The sequence below is a fragment of the Mustela erminea genome, chromosome 14 (assembly GCF_009829155.1).
Source record: "Mustela erminea isolate mMusErm1 chromosome 14, mMusErm1.Pri, whole genome shotgun sequence".
NCBI classification, from domain to species: Eukaryota; Metazoa; Chordata; class Mammalia; order Carnivora; family Mustelidae; genus Mustela; species Mustela erminea.
The window spans coordinates 62,164,201-62,183,207 of record NC_045627.1 but is presented as its reverse complement, the minus strand read 5'-3'; the positions used below and the strand labels follow the sequence as shown (position 1 = coordinate 62,183,207).

General features: G+C 53.9%; 1 protein-coding gene across 4 annotated transcripts in view; it reads left to right on the top strand.

The window, feature by feature from the left end:
• CRTAC1 (cartilage acidic protein 1) overlaps positions 1–19,007 on the top strand; it is a 136,378-nt gene that overhangs the window by 87,385 nt on the left and 29,986 nt on the right. For all 4 annotated transcript variants that reach the window (XM_032311974.1, XM_032311973.1, XM_032311972.1 and 1 more), the window contains exons 4-5: positions 9,996–10,132; positions 15,171–15,327. In XM_032311974.1, the coding sequence (XP_032167865.1) occupies positions 9,996–10,132; positions 15,171–15,327 (294 nt within the window). The remainder of the gene's footprint in view (positions 1–9,995; positions 10,133–15,170; positions 15,328–19,007) is intronic.

Below are 19,007 nucleotides of genomic sequence, written 5' to 3'. Positions count from 1 at the left end.
ACCCTGTCCTCCTGAAATTTACAGTGTCCCCAGTGCTGCCTTATAGTTCTCTAGGTACCTGATTCTCACCATCTTGAAGCTCCTTGAAGGCACAGTCTCTGTACTGGTGCCCCAGACCCAGGTAGACCTTGAAGGTCCTAAGAGCACGATCTAAACTTTATAAGTAAATCCAGGAAGAACAGACAGGCCATGATCCATCAGGCATGAGAGAAGTTTTGCCAACAAAGGGAGGACGAGGGGAGGCAGACAGCATGGACCACCACCCCCCGGGTGTCGGGGCACAAATGTTCATCTGGGAGAGGCTGGAGCTGGGCCCCCAGTGCTGGGGGTGACAGTGCCCAGAAGCCTCTGTTCCAGACGTGCACCTCCCAGTGACCTTCTGTGGGTTGGAGGGATGTCTGTGGGTTTGAGTTAATTTTGCAGTTGAGTGATTCAATTGATTCATCGACAGTGGGCAGGGTGTGGAGCTGGGACATTTGTGCCATCTCAGCACTTCTTGGGGTCCAGCTGGCACAATGCTCAGCCGCTGCCACCCTGCCCACTGTGGGCAATCTGAGATCCCCTCCAGGAGCCCTGCCAGCCCATGCCTGCTCCTGGCATGTGCCTGGGGGCTCCTTCAGCCTGTGCTGGGGCATTGGAGGGACCTGCAGAAGAATGGCCCTGGCCTCTCCCTCAGCCAGCCTTTGGGATGTTGGAAAAGGGTTGAGACCCTATATCCTGGCAGTAGGAGTTAGTCTGTATGACCCTGAGATCTGCACCTTACTCACTGGGTGACCTCTCTCAGCCTCAACCCTATCATCTATAGAATATGAAAAATCATATCAACTTCATAAACTCAACTCCCTCCAGCAGCTCCGTAGACTATGCCCAGAGTCTCTGCCATGGCCTGCCATACCCCTCCTTGATGTGAGCCCTAATGCCTTTCTGATTCGGTGCCTACACCCTTCCTCTTGCTCACCATGTTCCCACTGGAGGCTTTCATGCTTGCTGTTCCCTCTGTCTGAAATGCCTTTCCCACCACTGTTCTCGGGGCTCACTCCTTCCCTTCATTCAGGCTCATCCTCAGATGGGGTCTCACCCGAACACCTGAAAAACATAGCCGTATATCTCTTGATGGCCTTAATTTGCTCTATTTCCCTTCAAACTGCACAGCCCTACCTGAAAGTAGACTATATATTTGCTTGTGGTTCATCTCTTCTGCTCTGCTAGTCAGCCTCACAGGGATAAAAACTTAGTCTTGTTTGTCACTGTATCTCCAAGACCACTTAATGTCACTTAGTAAACATTTAATACAGACATTTGAATGAATAACTGAAACACTGAACGAAAAGCACTTAACATAGTATCTAGGACTTAATAAGCACTCTCCAAATAGTAGCTGTTATAATCCGGCAATGTGACGAAAGCCAGATGTGCCCTGGACGGCAGTGTCAGGCCTCCCTCCTGGCCCATGGGAGAGAGACTTGAGGAGCAGAAACAAAAAAGGACCATCCCGTAAAAAAGATACCACTCAGAAAAGGATACCAGGAGGGCCTGGGTCAAGGACTAAGAATTAGAAAACAAGGAGGAGGGAGGGACCAGAGGAAGATCAACCACGATCCCAAGAAGGCCTGGCCAACGAAACCAGCTTATGGCTTAACTGACATGGAAACTGACCAGCCAGTGTGGTTCAGGCAACACCTGACTTGGTGAAAACCAGGTGGGAGAGCACATAGGACGAAGGGGGACGAGAGGCTTGTTCCAACACCTCTCTCAACATCCAAGAATGCAGGACCTTCCGCAGCTCCCTCTCAGAGCCCACCCCTCTCGGGGTCCGGTGCTGGTCACCACAGCCACTGAGCTTTGTGGCCCAAGCTCTCCAGCAACTCGAGACCCTGGGGTCATGGTCAGCAAGAACTGCGAGCCCCACCCCTTACATGACGTTCACTCCCTCCATTCAACAGAACAGTCACTGATAATCTGCTGCCTTCCATCCACATACAGCTCCCTCCTTTTCTCCACTTACAGTAGCACACTCCGCTCGTACTGCTGCTCCTTGCTTGTTTCCTCCGACAGTTTCGGATATGATGTCACAGCCCCACGCAGACCGCTTGCTCTTTCTTGGGATGCTGTATCGTACTCCACTGTGTTGATTTGCCAGTCACCGCACTGGTCATCTATTGATGAACACTGAGATGACTTATCAAGTGAATAAGCTTGTCTGGCACACCATCGTCCACCATCTCAGGCGTGTCTGTAAGGGGCGTCGGGAGGAGGGAATTGCTGGGTCAGAGGACAGTCCTGTGACACTCGCATTGGCCCTGCTGCAAGCGAGCATCTCCTAACATTCTCATTGACACAGTGTGCCATCATCTTTTTAAATATTTGCCAATCTGATAGGAAAAAATTGGTATCGAAGTATAGTTTTAACTTTCATTTTTCTCAAAACGAGTGAGGCTGAGCGTATTTTTATATATTCAAATCTCTTGTCTGCTCATTGCCTTTGCCCGGTTTTTCTATTGATTATTGGCCTTTTTCTTATTGATTTATAACACCTCTTTATAAATTAGGGAAACGAGCCCTCTGCCTGTAAAGCATGTTGCAAACAGTTGCCCCTGGTTTGTCATTTGTGTTTTGTCTTTGTTCCTCATGGGCTTTGCAATGCAGAAAATTTTTATTTTTATGAACTTGGATTTATCACTCTTTTCTCTGATGGCTTCTGGGCTCCGTGTCATCCTTAGGCTGTCGGCAGGGACTCCTGTACCCTGGTGGAGAGGAGGAGTCAGTCACTGTGCCAAAAAAGAAAGGCACTTGGGGACAGGTTGTACTCCCGGCCTCTGCCCACACCACAGGTGGGCCGTCTGCTCTGGAGAGCACACCTCTGGTCTAGCGGCTCCCTCGCCAGCCAGTCCAGCGATGCCCAGGCCCTCTACATCTCACTACTGGCAGCAGCACTGGCAACAGCTAGAAGCTCTTCAGAATGCGGACTCTCAGGGCCCTACTCCAGACCTACTGACCAGAATTTGCACTTCAGAATGCCCTTGACATCCTGTGTCTGGGAAAGCCTGAGCCACATGGTGCTGAGTCTCCAGCTTCTTTCCTAGTAGGCCTCCAGGTCCTCCTCATTCCCAGCCATACTTTCCTGGGATGCAACGTTCTGGTCTTCAGCTCCCCCAGCCTGGTGCCATTTGGGAAGACAAGCTCATGACCTGCTCAGCTTCCCTGCCCCCATCCCCACGGGGCTCCTTTTGCATGTGGGCCCATAAGAAGTAAGGATGGACGAGGCTGTCAACACACCATAAACTGGGACCCCAAAGGCCATTTTCTCAGTCCTAACACAGAACGAGTTTCCTTAGGAGCCAGGGACTAGACTGCCCTCTGCCAGCCCTCACTCAAGCTCTCTGACTTGGGGGGTGGGGGGGGAGCAGGGGAATGTTTTGCAGTCACACAGCAGTTTGAAGCTCAGCTTAGCCACCAGCTGTGCAACCTCAAGCGAATGACTTAACCTGCAGAGTCCCAGTCTGTAAAATGACAAACCTATCTTCCCGACACAACTCCAGAGACAACTAAATGAGCTAATGTGAATGAAGCACCTGGCAAGGGTTGGTCAGGTTTCCGCCTTCACCCAGGGATGGAAGGTAGAAGACTCGGGTCAGAAATTCTATCAGGGTCAGGGGGAGTCTGCCTCCCTTCTTTATTAAAATGCCCTTTGCCTGAACTAGTTCTTTCTTCCCCTGAAGCCATCACTGCTTCGTAGGCTTTCCATTGACTAGGTCTTGTAAAGCATATTACACTCTGTGTCAGTTTATACAGTTGCTTCCTGGAACATGGCTCATTGAAGACCTGCGTTCCTGAATGCCCTGTCATTTCCTGGACGATGATGGTGGGGGGTGGTGGTGATGGTGGTGATGTGGTCATGATGATGGGGATAGTTATGATGGGGAAGATGAGGATGGTCATAATGATGTGATGGTGTCCTGATGATGGGGATGGTGAGGATGGTCATGATGATGTGACGCTGATGAAGATGGTGAGGTTGGTCATGATGTTGGGGATGGTCATGATGGGGAAGGTGAGGATGGTCATGATGATGTGATGGTGGTCATGATGGTGAGGACAGTGATGGTGGTCATGATGATGGGGATGGTCATGATGATGGGAATGGTGGTGATGGGGATGGTGAGATTGGTCATGATGATGTGATGGTGGTCATGATGATGGGGATGTCATGATGGAGATGGTGAGGATGGTCATGATGATGGGAATGGTGGTGATGGGGATGGTGAGATTGGTCATGATGATGTGATGGTGGTCATGATGATGGGGATGTCATGATGGAGATGGTGAGGATGGTCATGATGATGGGAATGGTGGTGATGGGGATGGTGAGATTGGTCATGATGATGTGATGGTGATGAGGATGGTGAAGGTGGTCATGATGATATGATGGTGGTGATGGTGATGAGGAGGAGGATATTGTTTTTATTATTTGTTGAACTTATCTTATGCCAGATATTGTTCTAAGTACTTCATATACATTATAGAATTTAATTCTCAAAACAGCCTGATGAATAGGTACCCATTCTCCTGGTCCCATTTCACAAATAAGAAAAGGACAAATCTGTGGCTTATCCAAGGTCAGCCTAGGCCAGGGGATGTTGCTGGCTCCCTCCTGACCCCTGCTGTTTGGCAGTAGTCTCTTTGCCTTATGAAGGAGTTTGGGGGCAGAGCCCTCTTCCCTGCCACACTTACTTGCTCACTCTTCTCTTTTTCACCTGTACCAGACCATAAGTCTAGTCATCTCCCCAAGATGGTGGCAACCCATGGGAAAGAGGCACTAGAACCAATGATTCTCAGGAAGAGCCCTCTATGACCCCAGCTCACCCTTCCAGCAGTTACCCCTTGGAGGCAGAGCTTGGTGTGGAAGGGATGACAGGATAGTGAATTGAGGGCCATTTGCTTGATGGACACTCCTGCCCTTGATGCAGAACCTTCCCCATTTGTCTGATGATTCTTCCATATCTGTCCCTTCTTTTCCTATGCCTGACTGCAGCTGCTCCTGGGACACATTCTTTCCCCTCCGCCCCTACCCCAGACTTGCTGCCCTGTAAGCTGCTATCCTTCATGGCCAATGACCTCTTGGATATGTCTTCTCAGCCACTTTGTGACCCTGACAAATGCAAATGGTGTGAAGCCAAGCTCCTGCTCTCATGCCTAGCTGGCCCAGTGCCCCTACTTCAGTCTCTGTCCCATTCAACCCACTCAACCCCACTCAACCACCACCTCCAGCCTTCCTGCACCTGCCTCCTGCATCCCCTGCTTCCTCCCACTCCTACTATCATCACAGAATTGGCCACCTTTTCTCCCTTGCTAGCCCACGCCTCTCTCCATTGCCAGGTTCATCTTCTGGAGACACCGTCTTCCCCAGATCAGAAAACACCAAGGGCCCCTTCTGCCCTCAGAATTAGTGGAGCAGAATTCTGCGTGGAATTAGTGGGTCTCTCCTGCCCTGCATGTTTTTCCCCCTCAACCTCCACAAATTTTCCTCTCTGGGAAAACTGTGTGGCCTCTGTCTCTCTGTCTATGCCAAGTTTTAATAGACTGATGTCCCTGAAAGTCTCCAAGTGAGGGGTGAAAGATGCACAGAGTACAGCTGGGACCCTGGGCAACTGACTAACCTCTCTGCCCCCTCAATTTCTCCATCTGGAAGAAAGGTGCTGTACCATCTCTCAAGGTGGGTTTAGGGCAGATGGTGTTTATGAAAGAGAAGCTTCATGCAAAGCCTGGCCATACTAAGTGCTCTATACACAGGAGTCTTTGTTACTCGGACCCTTTAAGTCCAGGCTCAGGTGCCTCTCCATCACAAAGCCCTCCCTCATCACCGTAGCCCCTTCCATCCCGACGTCATGGCATCTCCAGGACGTATCATTCCATCCTGCCCCTCCGAGCTCTGTTAGCTGTGGGGACTTAGGCAGGTCCCTTGTCTCTTGCACCTCGGGTTCTTCATCTGTAAATCAAGCAGGCAAATCATTCCCAGCTCGGGGTTGTGGTGAGGGTTAATGAATGGGTGTGAAATGGCTGGCACATGAGGGAATATATGTGAAATGCTGCAGAAATGTTAAGTAGTATCAGTTTCACTGTGGTCCCACGGCATCTCCTCTACCCATCCCTCCTGTTGTTGAATGAACTGTAAGCACCCAGAATCAGGGACTCAGACTCCTCTTTCCTGGTGGCCTCCTACCATACCTGGTACCCACAGGATGGCAGACTCCTGAGCCTCCCCTAGTGGGCCGCCTGGTAGCAACTGGCAGTTGTACTGTCCTCTGAGACCTTCAAGTCTCCTTCAATACCCAGATGCCAAAGTCAGGATGGGAATGGAAGTTCCCAGACATGCTTCTCAGAGGGGATGGGACCCCTGGAGCACCCTGCCCTGCCCATAAACCTCTTTCTGTTTCTCCCAGGCCTCTGTCCTCTCAGAATCTGCCCCATAGGGCTCCGCAGAGCCCCTCTCTCCAGCAACTAACAGCCTCTCTTCTTCCTGGTCAGCTGCCCACCGACTCAGTGCGGGACACCAGGGTGGAGGGCAGCTACAAGGAACCAGAAGGGAGATTACACACCGACATGAGCCGGGTCCCAGTGCTGGGTGGTTACCGCCGGTGCCATCGACCCACACCGCCCGCTGTTTATCTGTCTTCCTGACACACCTAATTACCCAGGTTGCAGCTGCCAGAGCGTTTGCTCTTCCTAAATCACGGGCTCCCGTCTCCCCTCGCCCGGGCCTCCAGGCCTCTGCCTGCAGAGGGCCTGCCATTGATTTTGCCGTTCCCATTTATGATCTACAAGGCTCTGCATCACTGTTGCACATTTTACCTTAATTAGTTTATTCTTCTGGGCGTCCCTAGTCAGCTCAGAAGCCAGGAGGTGGAACAGGGGAAGAGGCTAACAACGCGGGACGCCCTGACCCCTCCGGCCACAAAGCCCAGGGCCTGGCCCAACAGCAGCACCCTACCACAGCAGCTGGCTAAGACCAGGGCTCGTTCCACAGGGTGTTAATAGGTGAGCTGCACAAAGGGGTTCTGTGGCCAGCTGTGCTTGGGACAGGCTGAATTAAATAAGATTCAGTAGATAATTTATTGCAGGGCTTGTCAAAGTTTTAATAGACTGATGTCCACTGAGATTCTCCAATCAGGAGGATGGAAGTTGTGGTCGTTCCCAAACTCAGATGATCACAGAATCTTCCAGGCAGCTCACAGAGACCAGGGTTCCGTAAAGCACACTCTGGGAAACGTTTATCTTGGGGGAACAGGGAGCTGGAGGTGATGAGGCAAACAGAGGAGGACAGAGGCACCCTGGGGCCATACGCTCCTCTGGTCTCACTGAGGCAGGACATCCGCAGCATGAGGAATTGCTCTCGCTGAACGTGGAGGTGTGTGTCACGCTCCGCAGAGCCCCAGCTGCTGGCAGCTGCTTTCTCACACTGGCCCACGCGGGGCTAGAAGTTAACCCCAGTATTGCAGGGGAGACTAGCCTAGCTGGAGGGACCATCTAAAGGGGCCCTGGTCTGACAGAGGAGGGCAAGGGCTGCTTGCTGTTGGTGGAGGCTAGAGACCCAGAAGCCTGCAGGGCCATCGTCAGAGGTCCCCCAAGCATTAGGAAGTGATGACAAGGTCGCCACTGCCTCAGGAACAGCCTCGAGCATGGCAGTCCAGACCCACAGCCCCTTCTCCGCAGCCCTCAATCCCAAAACACTCTGAAAGCCTCAAGTGCTTTTTTTTTTTTTTTAAGTTTGTGGGAAAATGAATTGCTGGCAAAACCTGTCCTGAGCTGACGCGAGCTATTTATAGGCTTTATTTATCCCACTTAGTGTGAATATTCATCTATTTTACTGCAGAAATATTAATGTGTTTAATTACAAGGTGCTGCCCCATCCCTCCCGGGGGTGTTATGTAATAAACGGTGTGTGCACTGTGTTACCTTTCTAAAATGTGAAAGAACAAAATCTAAATTTCTAAGTACGTCTGGCCCCCCGGGATGGCGCTGCAGTCCTCGGACTGGGGTGGCATGGGCCGAACTAGGCAGCTCCGACCCGGGGCTGGGGGCTGTCGTGCATTTTATCCTGTAATTCTCACAGCCACCTCTGAGGGAGGAAGCTCGGATGGTACCCCGAGGCCCAGATGAGGAAACCGAGGCTGGAGAGGGTAAAGGGCCAGCAAGGCCCCAAGCTAAGGGGAGTCGGCACCTGTGCTTCTGTCCAGATCCAGTTCCTCGGTTGCCCCAGTGGGCTTCCCTCACCAGCCACAGCAGTTCTGTGCCCACCCCAGCTGCGCTCCCCAGCCCAAGCCTCCACGCACAAATACCAGTAGGCCTCCCGGATCGGCTTCCAACTCTGCTCACAAAAGGCCTTCCCTCCCCCCTGACGGGCCTCTGCACCTCTGGGAGGGTCAGGCCGGGTAGAAGGGCTCTGCTCCAGGGCCAGCTTCCTAGGGTCTGGGGAGCATCTCAGAAGCCACCGCCAGACCCCACGGACCACACAGCAAACACTCTGGTCCCTGTGGTCTTAGGAGGTTTCCACAGGAGGCCACTTAGAGAGCAAAGCCTTTTGTCTTCTCCTGGGCAGAACTCCCTGAGGGATCCTTCATAAGTGCCCTCTCCTAACATGGTCCCACTCCCTCAGTCCTACTCAGCCACTCATTTCGCACACAGACTCTCACCAGGCAGTGTGGAGCCGAGGTCCCTAAAGGATCTTGGAGAGGACCCCATCTGTAACCTGGGAATGACTACTTCCGGCTAACCCCTCACACACACCTCGAGGGGGCTCTGTGTTCTCCTTCTGTGTACATCAACTCGGGTATTCTTCACAGCAAACTGGTTATAGCTATGACTCTCATCCCATCTGCAAATGGGAAAACTGAAGCTCAGAGAAGCTAAGCAACTTGCCCAAAGTCAACAACTAGCCCCTAGAATAGTGGAATCTGGATAGAACAGAGACCAGGATGGGGGCTTGTTTACTCTAAACCCCAAGGTCTTAACCACTGCGCCATACAGCTCCCTTCAGCCTAAGCCATGGCCTCCACCCTGGGCCAGCCAGAGAGTCAAGTGCAGGGGTCTGTCCCCAGGGCCACTCGTCCCCCAGCTCACATTCCTGGCTTCCTACAGCTGCCCCTTTGCTGTCTCTCCTGTGTTTCCTATGCCAGCCCTCGAGCGTGGAACATGACCCCTCCCAAAATACGAACGCTCTGGGGCTCACATGAGCAAGAAGCCAACTAGGGGTCATGGCAGAGTGGAGCTCTGTACAAGGGATTGAGCCTCTGGCCACCAGGAGTTCTTTGCTCTTCCCCAAAATAAACTGCGCGGTGCCATGCGTGCGACTCCCTAAGCTGGGGGTCCTCGGCCTCCATCCAGCTCTGAAAGGGGTGGAGACCCCGGCCCCCGAGGGCCTCCCAGGGCTGCTCACCCCTTTCACCCCACCTGGGCACTGACACTGACCCTACTGCCATCAGGTTCCCCTGGGGGTGGGCGACAAGTCCGTCAGAGCTCCACCTCCAGCCCCTTTCTGGATCTGGGCTTAGAGCCCCAGCTACCAAACAGCACTGTTTCTTCTCAGACCCAAATGAGGTCCTGTGATCCAGCAGAGAATGCAGGAAAAGGTCCCGGAGAAAGAGACATCCTGGGTAGGACTTGGGTGCTGGAATATCAGCAAGCTCAGATCTCCCGTACGGTCGGCGCAGGCATAGGGGGCCAGGTGTAAACCCCGCTGTTGAGGGTCATCTCAGACCCACGGTAGATCTGTGGCTACTGAGGCCTGGGTTGGCCATTTTCATAAACCAGTCTCTTCTCTCAACCGAAAACACCCCAGCGCCCCCCAGACAGAGAGAGCCTCACCCGCCTGCTGTGGGGAGCGCTCACCTTGCCTCGATCACCTGTCTACCTGTGGCCCCAACCACCTGTGGCAGGTGTCCCGAAACCTACCTGCCACTGGGCCACCATCCACCAGCCTCCCTTCCTCTTCTCTCCAGGGGTGGCCACGTACACGGACAAGTTGTTCAAGTTCCGCAACAACCGCTGGGAAGACATCCTCAGTGACGAGGTCAACGTGGCCCGCGGTGTGGCCAGCCTCTTTGCCGGGCGCTCCGTGGCCTGCGTGGACAGGACGGTGAGCTTAGGGGTGCATGGGGGCCTGGGGAGAAGAGGGGGCCAGACAGCAACGTGAGAGCTCACAGGGGACATGGAAGGAAGCCCACAGGCAGACATGGCCCGACAGAGCGGGGCTGTCCAGGGCAGAGCCCAAAGATGCACCCCCCTCAGTGCCTTGCATGTAGCAGGTGCTAAATACTGACAAGATTTGCAGGGTGAGTTACTATCTGCTTTCACATCCTTTCTCCCTTGAGGCTCTCCCAGCAACCAGCGAGGAACCTGGTCAGGGGCTGTCCTCACCGTGTCCATTGGGCAGAGGAGGGCACTAAGGCCCAGCTTAGGCAGTAATTGGCCTGAGGCCCCCAACGAGATTGACAGTGTGACTAGGACATGAATCAGACTCTTCTAGCTCTAAACCTTGTGATCATTCAGTCATTCAGCCAATATTTATTAAGCCTTTACTATGTGCCAGGCATTGAGCCATACGGCTCTTGCTGAAAATATTTGTGGAACGACGAAGGAATGACAAAAAGATTGGTTAGTGGGTGAAGGAGGGTGGCCTGAATGTCCCAGTCCTCTGGTTAATCAGTAGCTCGGTCACTGCTTTCGTGCCTGCTTGTTCCCCCCATGGCAGGTGCCAAGCCACAGCAGGTAGGGAGGAAAGGCGGAAGGGGAGGGGCAGGAGCAGACAGCCACCTGCCCCAGCGGGTGGCTCCGGCCCAGGCTTGCGTCCCCGCAGCCCCAGCCAGAGCCTGAGCTTGGTGGTGGAGGCCATTTATTCCTCCTGTCACCTGCTCCCCTGCTGCCCCCTCCTTGGCTTTAGAGACAGCCGTCAGTAAATCAGGGGCCCAGCTGCTGTCTAGCTTCCATTCCGGGGGCAGGGGCAAGGGGCCAGGGGCCTGGCTAGTTTCAGGATGGAGATGGCACCGAGGGGATTGGGGATTCAGCGTGAATCTTCACAGCAGGGGCCTCCAGGCCTTGGGAAAAGGCAGGTGCCAGGTATAAATATTTATTTCTTAACAAGCTGGTGCTGGGAAAAGAAGCCAAGCTGGGCTGTGAAGCCACATTTAGCCCTGACCTGAATCTTTGCCACCTGGACTCCTGCCTGGTGGGAGGGGAGGAGGAGGCCGTGGCTCTATGAGCCGCCTCAAAAGAGTGAGAAGGGTCTGGAGGGTGCCAGGCCTGGCCGCTGCCGGGAGCCTCTTGCCAGCCTCCTGCTTCCTGCCTCGCTCCAGCGGAACCAAGGCTTCCCACACTTGGCCAAGGTGAGAATCATCTCCGAGCTGGGGACAGGGCCTGAAGGTTAATCACAAAGAGATGCACTCTTTGTCCTAACAAGGTCATCTGCACGCCCACTCTTTTAACCACAGGACAAAGGCAGCATGTGAAATACAAAAAGAAAAAAAGAAAGAAAGAAAGAACAACAACAACAAAAAGCTTTGGCACGCAGGCACTCGGGGAACTAGGAAAAAACCCTACAGGGTCTGCCATCAGGAGAGGGGCTCCTTTCTGGGTCCAGCCACCACTGCCACCCTGGCAATCCCTGGGTCCTGAGAACTGGAGGGGGCCGGGGAATAGAGCCAGGTCATGGCCACTCTGGGATGCTGCGCAGTAGGAAACACAGAAACAATCTTAACAATAATGACAGCTAACCATAATGAGAGAGCAGCCCACCAAGCCCTGAGCTCGGGGCTTTATTCACGCTGTTTACTGATTCTTCACAATAGGCTTACGAGGTACCTGTCATTATCCCCATTTTACAGATCTGGAAACTAAGGCTTCCAGCAATTAAGAAACTTGACCTTGGTCAACGTAGTTAAATGGCAGGCAAAGCCAGAAATTGAGAACGAATCAGACGCCTTTCTGTCCCACGGAGACCTTGCCCCTGGGTGAACCGGTGTCAGTCACCAATTTCTAACCACAGGTGGTGTTACAGTGTTCACCTACCCTCGGCCCCACAGCACCCCCACCCCCCAGCACCGATGCCTTTTAGTTGACCTATTCCCAGAGTGTGGTCTCCGGACCAGCAGCACCAGCAACATTGACGGAAATGCAGATTCTCCGGGCCGGACCCGCACTCCCTCCTCCAGACCTACTGTGTCTGAATCCACGGGGCGGGGGAGGGGGGCAGAAGTCTGGGTTTGAGTGAGCCCTGCAGGTGACTCTGGCGCAGGCCATAGTGGGACAGCTGTCCCTCAGGTAAAGGTCTCAACCCTACCACATGCCCTTCCTGTCCTGTCTCCAGCCGCCCCCGTCCCCTCTAGGCCCCAAACCTGACACCCTCGCCTACCCTTTGTCTGCAGCCGCCTCATCACTCACCCACCTTTCTGGATCCAGCTCAAAGCTGATCTCTTACAAGAAGCGTTCCCCGATCGATAATGATTATGCCTCATGTTTATATAGCATTTTTATCTCTTGGAGACCTTTCACATGTGTTGTCTCATTTCATCTTCTCAACAACCCTGCCAGGAAGCAGGGGGAGTATGACTCCCCTTTAACACACGAGGAGACGCAGCCAAAGTGGGTGAGGAAACTGTCCAAGGACAAAGCCACAGAGGGGCAGAGCCTGGACCGGGACCAGGCTAATATCCCTAGACCGTGTCTCTCCAGGTGTGGTTCCTGACTCAACAGCATCGGCTTCACCTGGGAACTTGTTCAAGATGCAAACTCTCGGGCCCCACCCCAGAGCTCCCAAATCAGAAACTTGGGGGATGAGACCCAGCATCTACGGTTGAACAAGAGCTCCATGTGATTCTGATGTAGACTGAAGGCGGACCCCACTGCCCTGGGGAGCCTCTCCCCGGGCTCATCTCTGCAGCCCCCTCACTATCCCAAGGTGACTGTAGTCAAGGCCACACGGCAAATTTCTGCAGTCCCCTGCCATCGTAACACACCTATGTTTGTCAACTTTTATAATCCCCATAGAGTGAAGAAAGGAACTAGGTATAATAGAATTTTATAAACATCCTAATTTCCAGCCAAGTGCCTTTCAGTTCATTTGGGCTTAATTGCCCATTTGTGGCGGGGATTGCCAACAGCTGGTAGGGTCAGGCGTGGGCCCGGGGATGGCACACTTTCCCCTTCGGCCCCTTTCATTCAGTCTTCATCTGATCATTCCACGCACATACACCGAGCTCCTGCCACCGGCAGGTGCCTCTCAGAGTTCTTCCCTAGTCACGAAGCTGTGCCATGAAGCCCTGCATCTCGAACTTCGGTTTTGTGCAGGGATCCCATGGGGGTGGTGTGAAAACTCAGATACTGCTTCATCGGGCCTGGCAAAGGGGACAGGCCACCGAGAGTCTGCAGTTCTGACCTGCTCCCCCATGACAGCAGTGCTGCTGAGTGACAAGCCTGAGAATGCACAGTGTCCCGGCAGCAGGACGGAGCCTCAGATAACTGAAGCAGAGGGGGCATTGGCATCTTTAGGGAATATCTTTGCCTCCTCCTTCTCCAGCCCCTGAAACGCCCTTTCTTGCATTTTCTATTCCGGCAACACCGAACGAACCACTTGTGGTTTCCCTACATACATCATTCTCTAGAGTATCATTTCTGCCTGGAAGGTTCTTTCCTGCACACTTCACCTGGCTGAGACACCTCTTAGAAAACCTTTTCTGAACGAACCCCTCTTCTGTACACGAGCAAATGCTGTACATAGTCTCTCTCCCTCTCTTTTAAAAAAAAAAAAAATTTAATTTCAGTCTAGTTCATATTTTTTTAAAATTTTATTTCCGGGATCGTTAACTTACATGTTCTCTGAATCCTATATGTTCTTGTATTACGGTTGCCATGTCCGCATCCCCTCAAGAGACCGTGAGCCCCTTTGTTGGCCTCAGCCACCCGTCAGTCAGACTCAAGTAGCTCTTTGTCAGCTCCCCCAAAGAAAACATTCCCACGGAAGGGATAAAGCCAGTGATCAGTTAGGTGGGATGGGGGTTCGGCTTACAAGAAGTTCGGTTGGGAAAGAAATCGAAATCAGCCACGCGGGCCAAGGGCAGAGAAGAGAGCGGCCTGGAACTCAGCTGTTTCTCTCGCGTTGTTTCGCGTTTCTAGCTTGTGTTTAAACAAGGTGACAAGCAACTGGAGAGCAAAGATGTTGTCTTGGGGACATTTAGAGCTGAATGCGCTGCAGGTAGTTGGAGCTCAAGAAATATCTGCTATCTGATGGGTTGGAGGAAAATGATGAGAAGGATGAGGGGAAAGCTGGAAAACTGTTCGGATGCAGAAAACAGGTGGCTCTCTGGGGAGAAAGGAGGCATCCATTGAAAAAATGACACGGTTCTAATAACAGGCAGACAAGAAGCGTTTGTCAGTGGGGTTTCAGACCAGAGCAGACAAGGATGGTAGCAAGGAGGAGCTGGTGCCCAGGGCTTCTCCTGGATGCAAAGGCAAAAAATGTTTGAGACAGCATTACAAAGGCAGAAGCAATACACTATTTCTTTCTGGTAATGTGGGCAAACAGAGGAACTGGAAGGGGGGCCCCCTGCATATCCAAGCCTCTTAGGCCATCAAAATAGCAGAATGAAGGAATCCAGGGTGGGAGGTGGGGAGGGAGATGACTCTGGAATTTGCTTGTCATCTTGGCTGGGGTGAGCTTGAATGGGAGAGAGAGAGAGACCGAGAATAATGGGAATTGGTAGATCAATCAATCAGCAAATATTTATTGAGCAGCTACCCTGGCTGGCAGCTGGAGAGAGCTCAGCTGGAGAGAGGCACATTAGAAAATTGTCTATAAAAAGGTGGTTGTGGGGGAGAGGGAGGGATGTGTTCTTCTGGAACAGGATAGAAGGAGAAGCCGGGCTGCTTTGTTGTAGGAATCGGCGGGGGGGGGGGGGGGGGGGGGGGGGGTGTTGTGCAGTCTGCAGCCTCAGGGAAAAGTGATTCTGGAGTTGGGCCCCACATGGCCCGCAAGGCCCTTCACACCAGACCCCAGGGAGAGGAAGCTGAGCCAAAAAAGACCCATGGTCCTACACGAGGAGAGGGAGAGCCCCTTTCTTGGAAAGAGACCACAACGAGCCCAGATGGGCCTGCTCACCTACCCTCCTTCCCTCCTTCCCCAGGGCTCTGGACGCTACTCTATCTACATCGCCAATTATGCCTACGGTAACGTGGGCCCTGACGCCCTCATTGAAATGGACCCCGAGGCCAGTGACCTCTCCCAGGGCATTCTGGCGCTCAGAGATGTGGCTGCTGAGGCCGGGGTCAGCAAATACACAGGTAGGCAGAGTGACACCAGGTGGCGGGGTGGCGGGCCGGGGTGCTGTGAGTTGGAAGGGCGGGAGGCCTGGGGCTGGGGGCTGGGCCCGGCAAGGCTGAGTCTAGTTCATCAGCGACCATGGGAGAAGAGGGGTTTGTGTCCCTGGGAGGGGAGGATGAAGGCTTTTTTCCCAACCCACCCCCAACAGGCGGCTCCTCCAACACTGCCTCTCCAAGGGTTGGTGAGCTATCTGGCAGGTGTGGGCTTTGGGGGACCCCATGGGGGCCGTGAGACATAGGATGAGAACACTGTAACATCCTATCCCCAGAACATTTTGCCCCATCCCCCGCTGAAACCCAAATGATGGGCGAACACGTTCTGGAGGAGAAAACTGACAAATCACAAAGGCCGAGGTTTAAAGCATTCTTTATTGCCAAACAGCAGATGAAATTATTTACTTATACATAAGCAGCCAGGAATTGAGTGCTAAATCCCTAAGCTTCAGCTGGGTCCCGTCTCGGATAACTGAGCTCAAAGAATTGTGTTCTTGTTCCAAAACCTCTCCGGCCCCTTTTCTTGAAGCCATGTCCCCCTCCCCACATACACACACCTCTCTGGATGGGGGACCTATTGTCAGAGTCTCTGACAGGGAGATCTTTCTAGGGAAGGCTGTTTTTCTAATTCGAGCACGGCTGCTGACTAAACTCTGATAAACTGCCAATAGACTGCTGATTGCAGAGCAATCCGGTTCCTGCTCTGGGTGCCAGAAACCAGGAAGCCAGAGCTGTGCACAGCCACGTCTCACGTGAACTTCGGCTTCCCCTGTCCTGGTCCTGTCATTTGAAAGTAGAGATCCCCTTGCTGGTTGACCTTCCTGATCTCTCCATCCCAGCTTCCCCAACAGACTTCCAAAGGGCCAGCCCACCCCAATCCAAATCCTGGGCCCGGAAGGATGCTTGGTTGGTGGGGGGTGGGGGGTCATTTGGGCCATCCCCCTGCCTCCATACACCTGGGTGGGTAGCCAACTCTCAAAGCCCTACCTAGAAAGGGTTGTCACAGCCTCTCCTGAGTTTATAATGCCTTTCTCTAGCCAACTTTCCACTTCGCTGAGACGGGGAGATTGATGTTGACCTGTCTGACGAAGTTTGTGGGAACAAACGGCTAGACAGTAAAATAGTTTGCCCAGCTCCAGCCCCATGCCAGCGCGCACAAGCTCCGCACGTGAACGTGCAGACTTCCTGGCTGAGTGTCAGTAATAAACCATGCTTTCCTGGGAAAAGGAATATACATGCAGGAGCTTCAGCCTAGATTTGTACCGTCAATTTTTCTGAATAGTTCCCAGTTCTGTGCATTGGGCTGGCTTGGCAATTAAGTGCCTTGGTCTGCAGGAGAAGGAGAGTGGGCTGGGGAGATGAAGTACTTGAAAATGATGAGCTGGAGGGAGGCGAGGTCGGGGAGAGAGGCTTCTCCATGGAATAAAAGGATTCAGGAGGTTGCGGCTGGGGTGCAGCATGAAGGGGGCATTGTTCGTGCTGGCTGGGTCGGCGGAGGGGCTGGCAGGAACCGAGGAGGGGGCAGGAGGCGACCAAGAGGAGACAGCTGAGGAGGACGGCTGGGGATGGGAGCAGCAGCCAGCTGAGCCAGGCTGTACTGAAAGGACCGGGCAGCTCAAGGAAGGGGCAGCAGTTTCTGTGGAACACACAGGCAGGCGGGGGCAGCTGGCGTGCCCAGAGGACACGTTAGAGCGGCTCTGCAGACTTCCAAAAGCCATTTGGCTGAGAAGAACCTATTTGGCCCACCACGTTACTATTGTGTCTGCCCGCCTTCCCCAGCCCATCCTTTCCTTGCCCGCCAAGCCCCTCAACTCTACCCCGCAGACCCCGTTGTCACTTCGTTAATGACACATGGACATCTGGCTGCAAAACTAACCCAAAGCACCCCCCTGAGCCCCAGGGACGGACCCCAAATGTAAGGGCCGCCACTGGAGCCTGGCCTGATTGCTGAGTCTCTGGCACACGGCCAGTGCTCAGCTCCAGGCTCGGGCCCTGAGGCCTGGAGAAGGGGAGGGACACGGGCAGTGACGAGCAGACCCAGGAGGAAGCCAGCCATAGCCAGATGTGCAGTCCGGGAGCCACAGGTCCCCCAGAGCCCAGCCACACAACACCCAGCTGCTGGACAGACCTCAGAGAGCCTCTTGTTTTACAAAAGAGCCAACTGAGGTCCAGAGAGGAGAAGGGACTTGCCCAAGGTCACACAGAGGGTTTGCAGAGAAACTAGCGTCCTGAGCCCCAACCCCCAAAGCTTAACCAGCCACCATCCACTAACCTTTCTGGTGACCTCCAGCTGGAGCCTCCCAGCTCCAGCCCACAATACAGGAGGAGCTGTATCCCCGGGACACAGCCCCAGGGATTGGCACTCAAGGGCGTGATTTTGACCCCCCAGTTTTTGTGGCTCGAGCAACTGCTTGGCCTAGGCTGTGCCTGGCAGTAGGGGGAGGCCCGGACAAGCGGTGGGCAGGCTGGCCAGTGGTGCTGCCTGCCCTGTGCTGTCTGCTCTCCCACGGGGGAAGGGAGGCCATCTCTCCAGACTGGAGCGAGTTGGCTGGCAGCTGCTGCTCTGCTAGGTCACAGTGCCATCTAGTGGCCAGTGTGCCAGCTCTCGGGGGACAGGAGGGCCACTGGCGGACCGAGGGTGCTGAGTTGAGCTGGTGCTGACTTGAGTGGAGGAAAGCCCACTCCCCCATGGCTCCTAGTTCAAGGAGAATCCCAAGCCCCGACTTTCCCAGGTGCCTGCGGCCCCTCAGAGCCTTAAGGATACAAGGAATCCTGAGAATTAGTCGTCCATGTGGCAGAAGGCCCGGCATGGAACCCAAGTAGAGGGAAGGTAAGGACCAGGACTCTGCACTGGCCTCTGCAGCCCTGAGTGACCTTGGGCACCTCCCCCAGCCCCTTTAAGCACCTTGAACTCACTGTCTGAACTACCATCTTGCGGAGCTGCTGAGAGGACAGGACCTGGTGCCACGGTCTGATGGCACAGGTGGCACCAGAATCTGGTGCCACAGGTCCTGCCTCAGCTGCCCGTCCTGTCCAGGCATGACGGGACATTTATTAACCTCGTGGGCCTCAGTTTTCTCACCTGCAGTGGGGGCACGAGAATGAAAGGAGGCATTGGACAGGCCTGGCTCAGGGGCAGGACCTTCGGAGTGCAGCAGACAGCAACCCCCTCCTCATCCAAGGTGCCCAGGAGGACAGACGCCAGGGCTGTCTGCTGGGCACTTCCTGGGTGCTGGATGCAGAGAGCATCATGCCAGACACAAGGTGCAGCCCAGAGCAAGCCCACCCACCGCTTCCCTGGAGGTGGCCTCCGTGGGGTCCCCTGTCCACCTTCCAGCCCTGGGTACAGTCACAGGGTTCTTCATGCCCCTCCACTGGAATCCGTTGGTCTCCATCTTCACCCTGCCTCCCCAGTGCCCCGGCCTCCACCCCTTCCCCAGGAGCTCTGCATTTTGGCCTCACCTCGTGAGGAAGCATCTGTCTGGGCTGCAAGGCGGCAGTTAAGGAATCCTTATAAGAAATTTGGAAAGAAAATGAAGGTGGCTTTAGGATATGGGGTGGGGATTTTTGCTGTTGGCTGGGAGCAGTGTAGAACAAAGCAGAGGGCAGATCTGATTTATAGGAAGTCATTACTGGAGGAGAAGGAG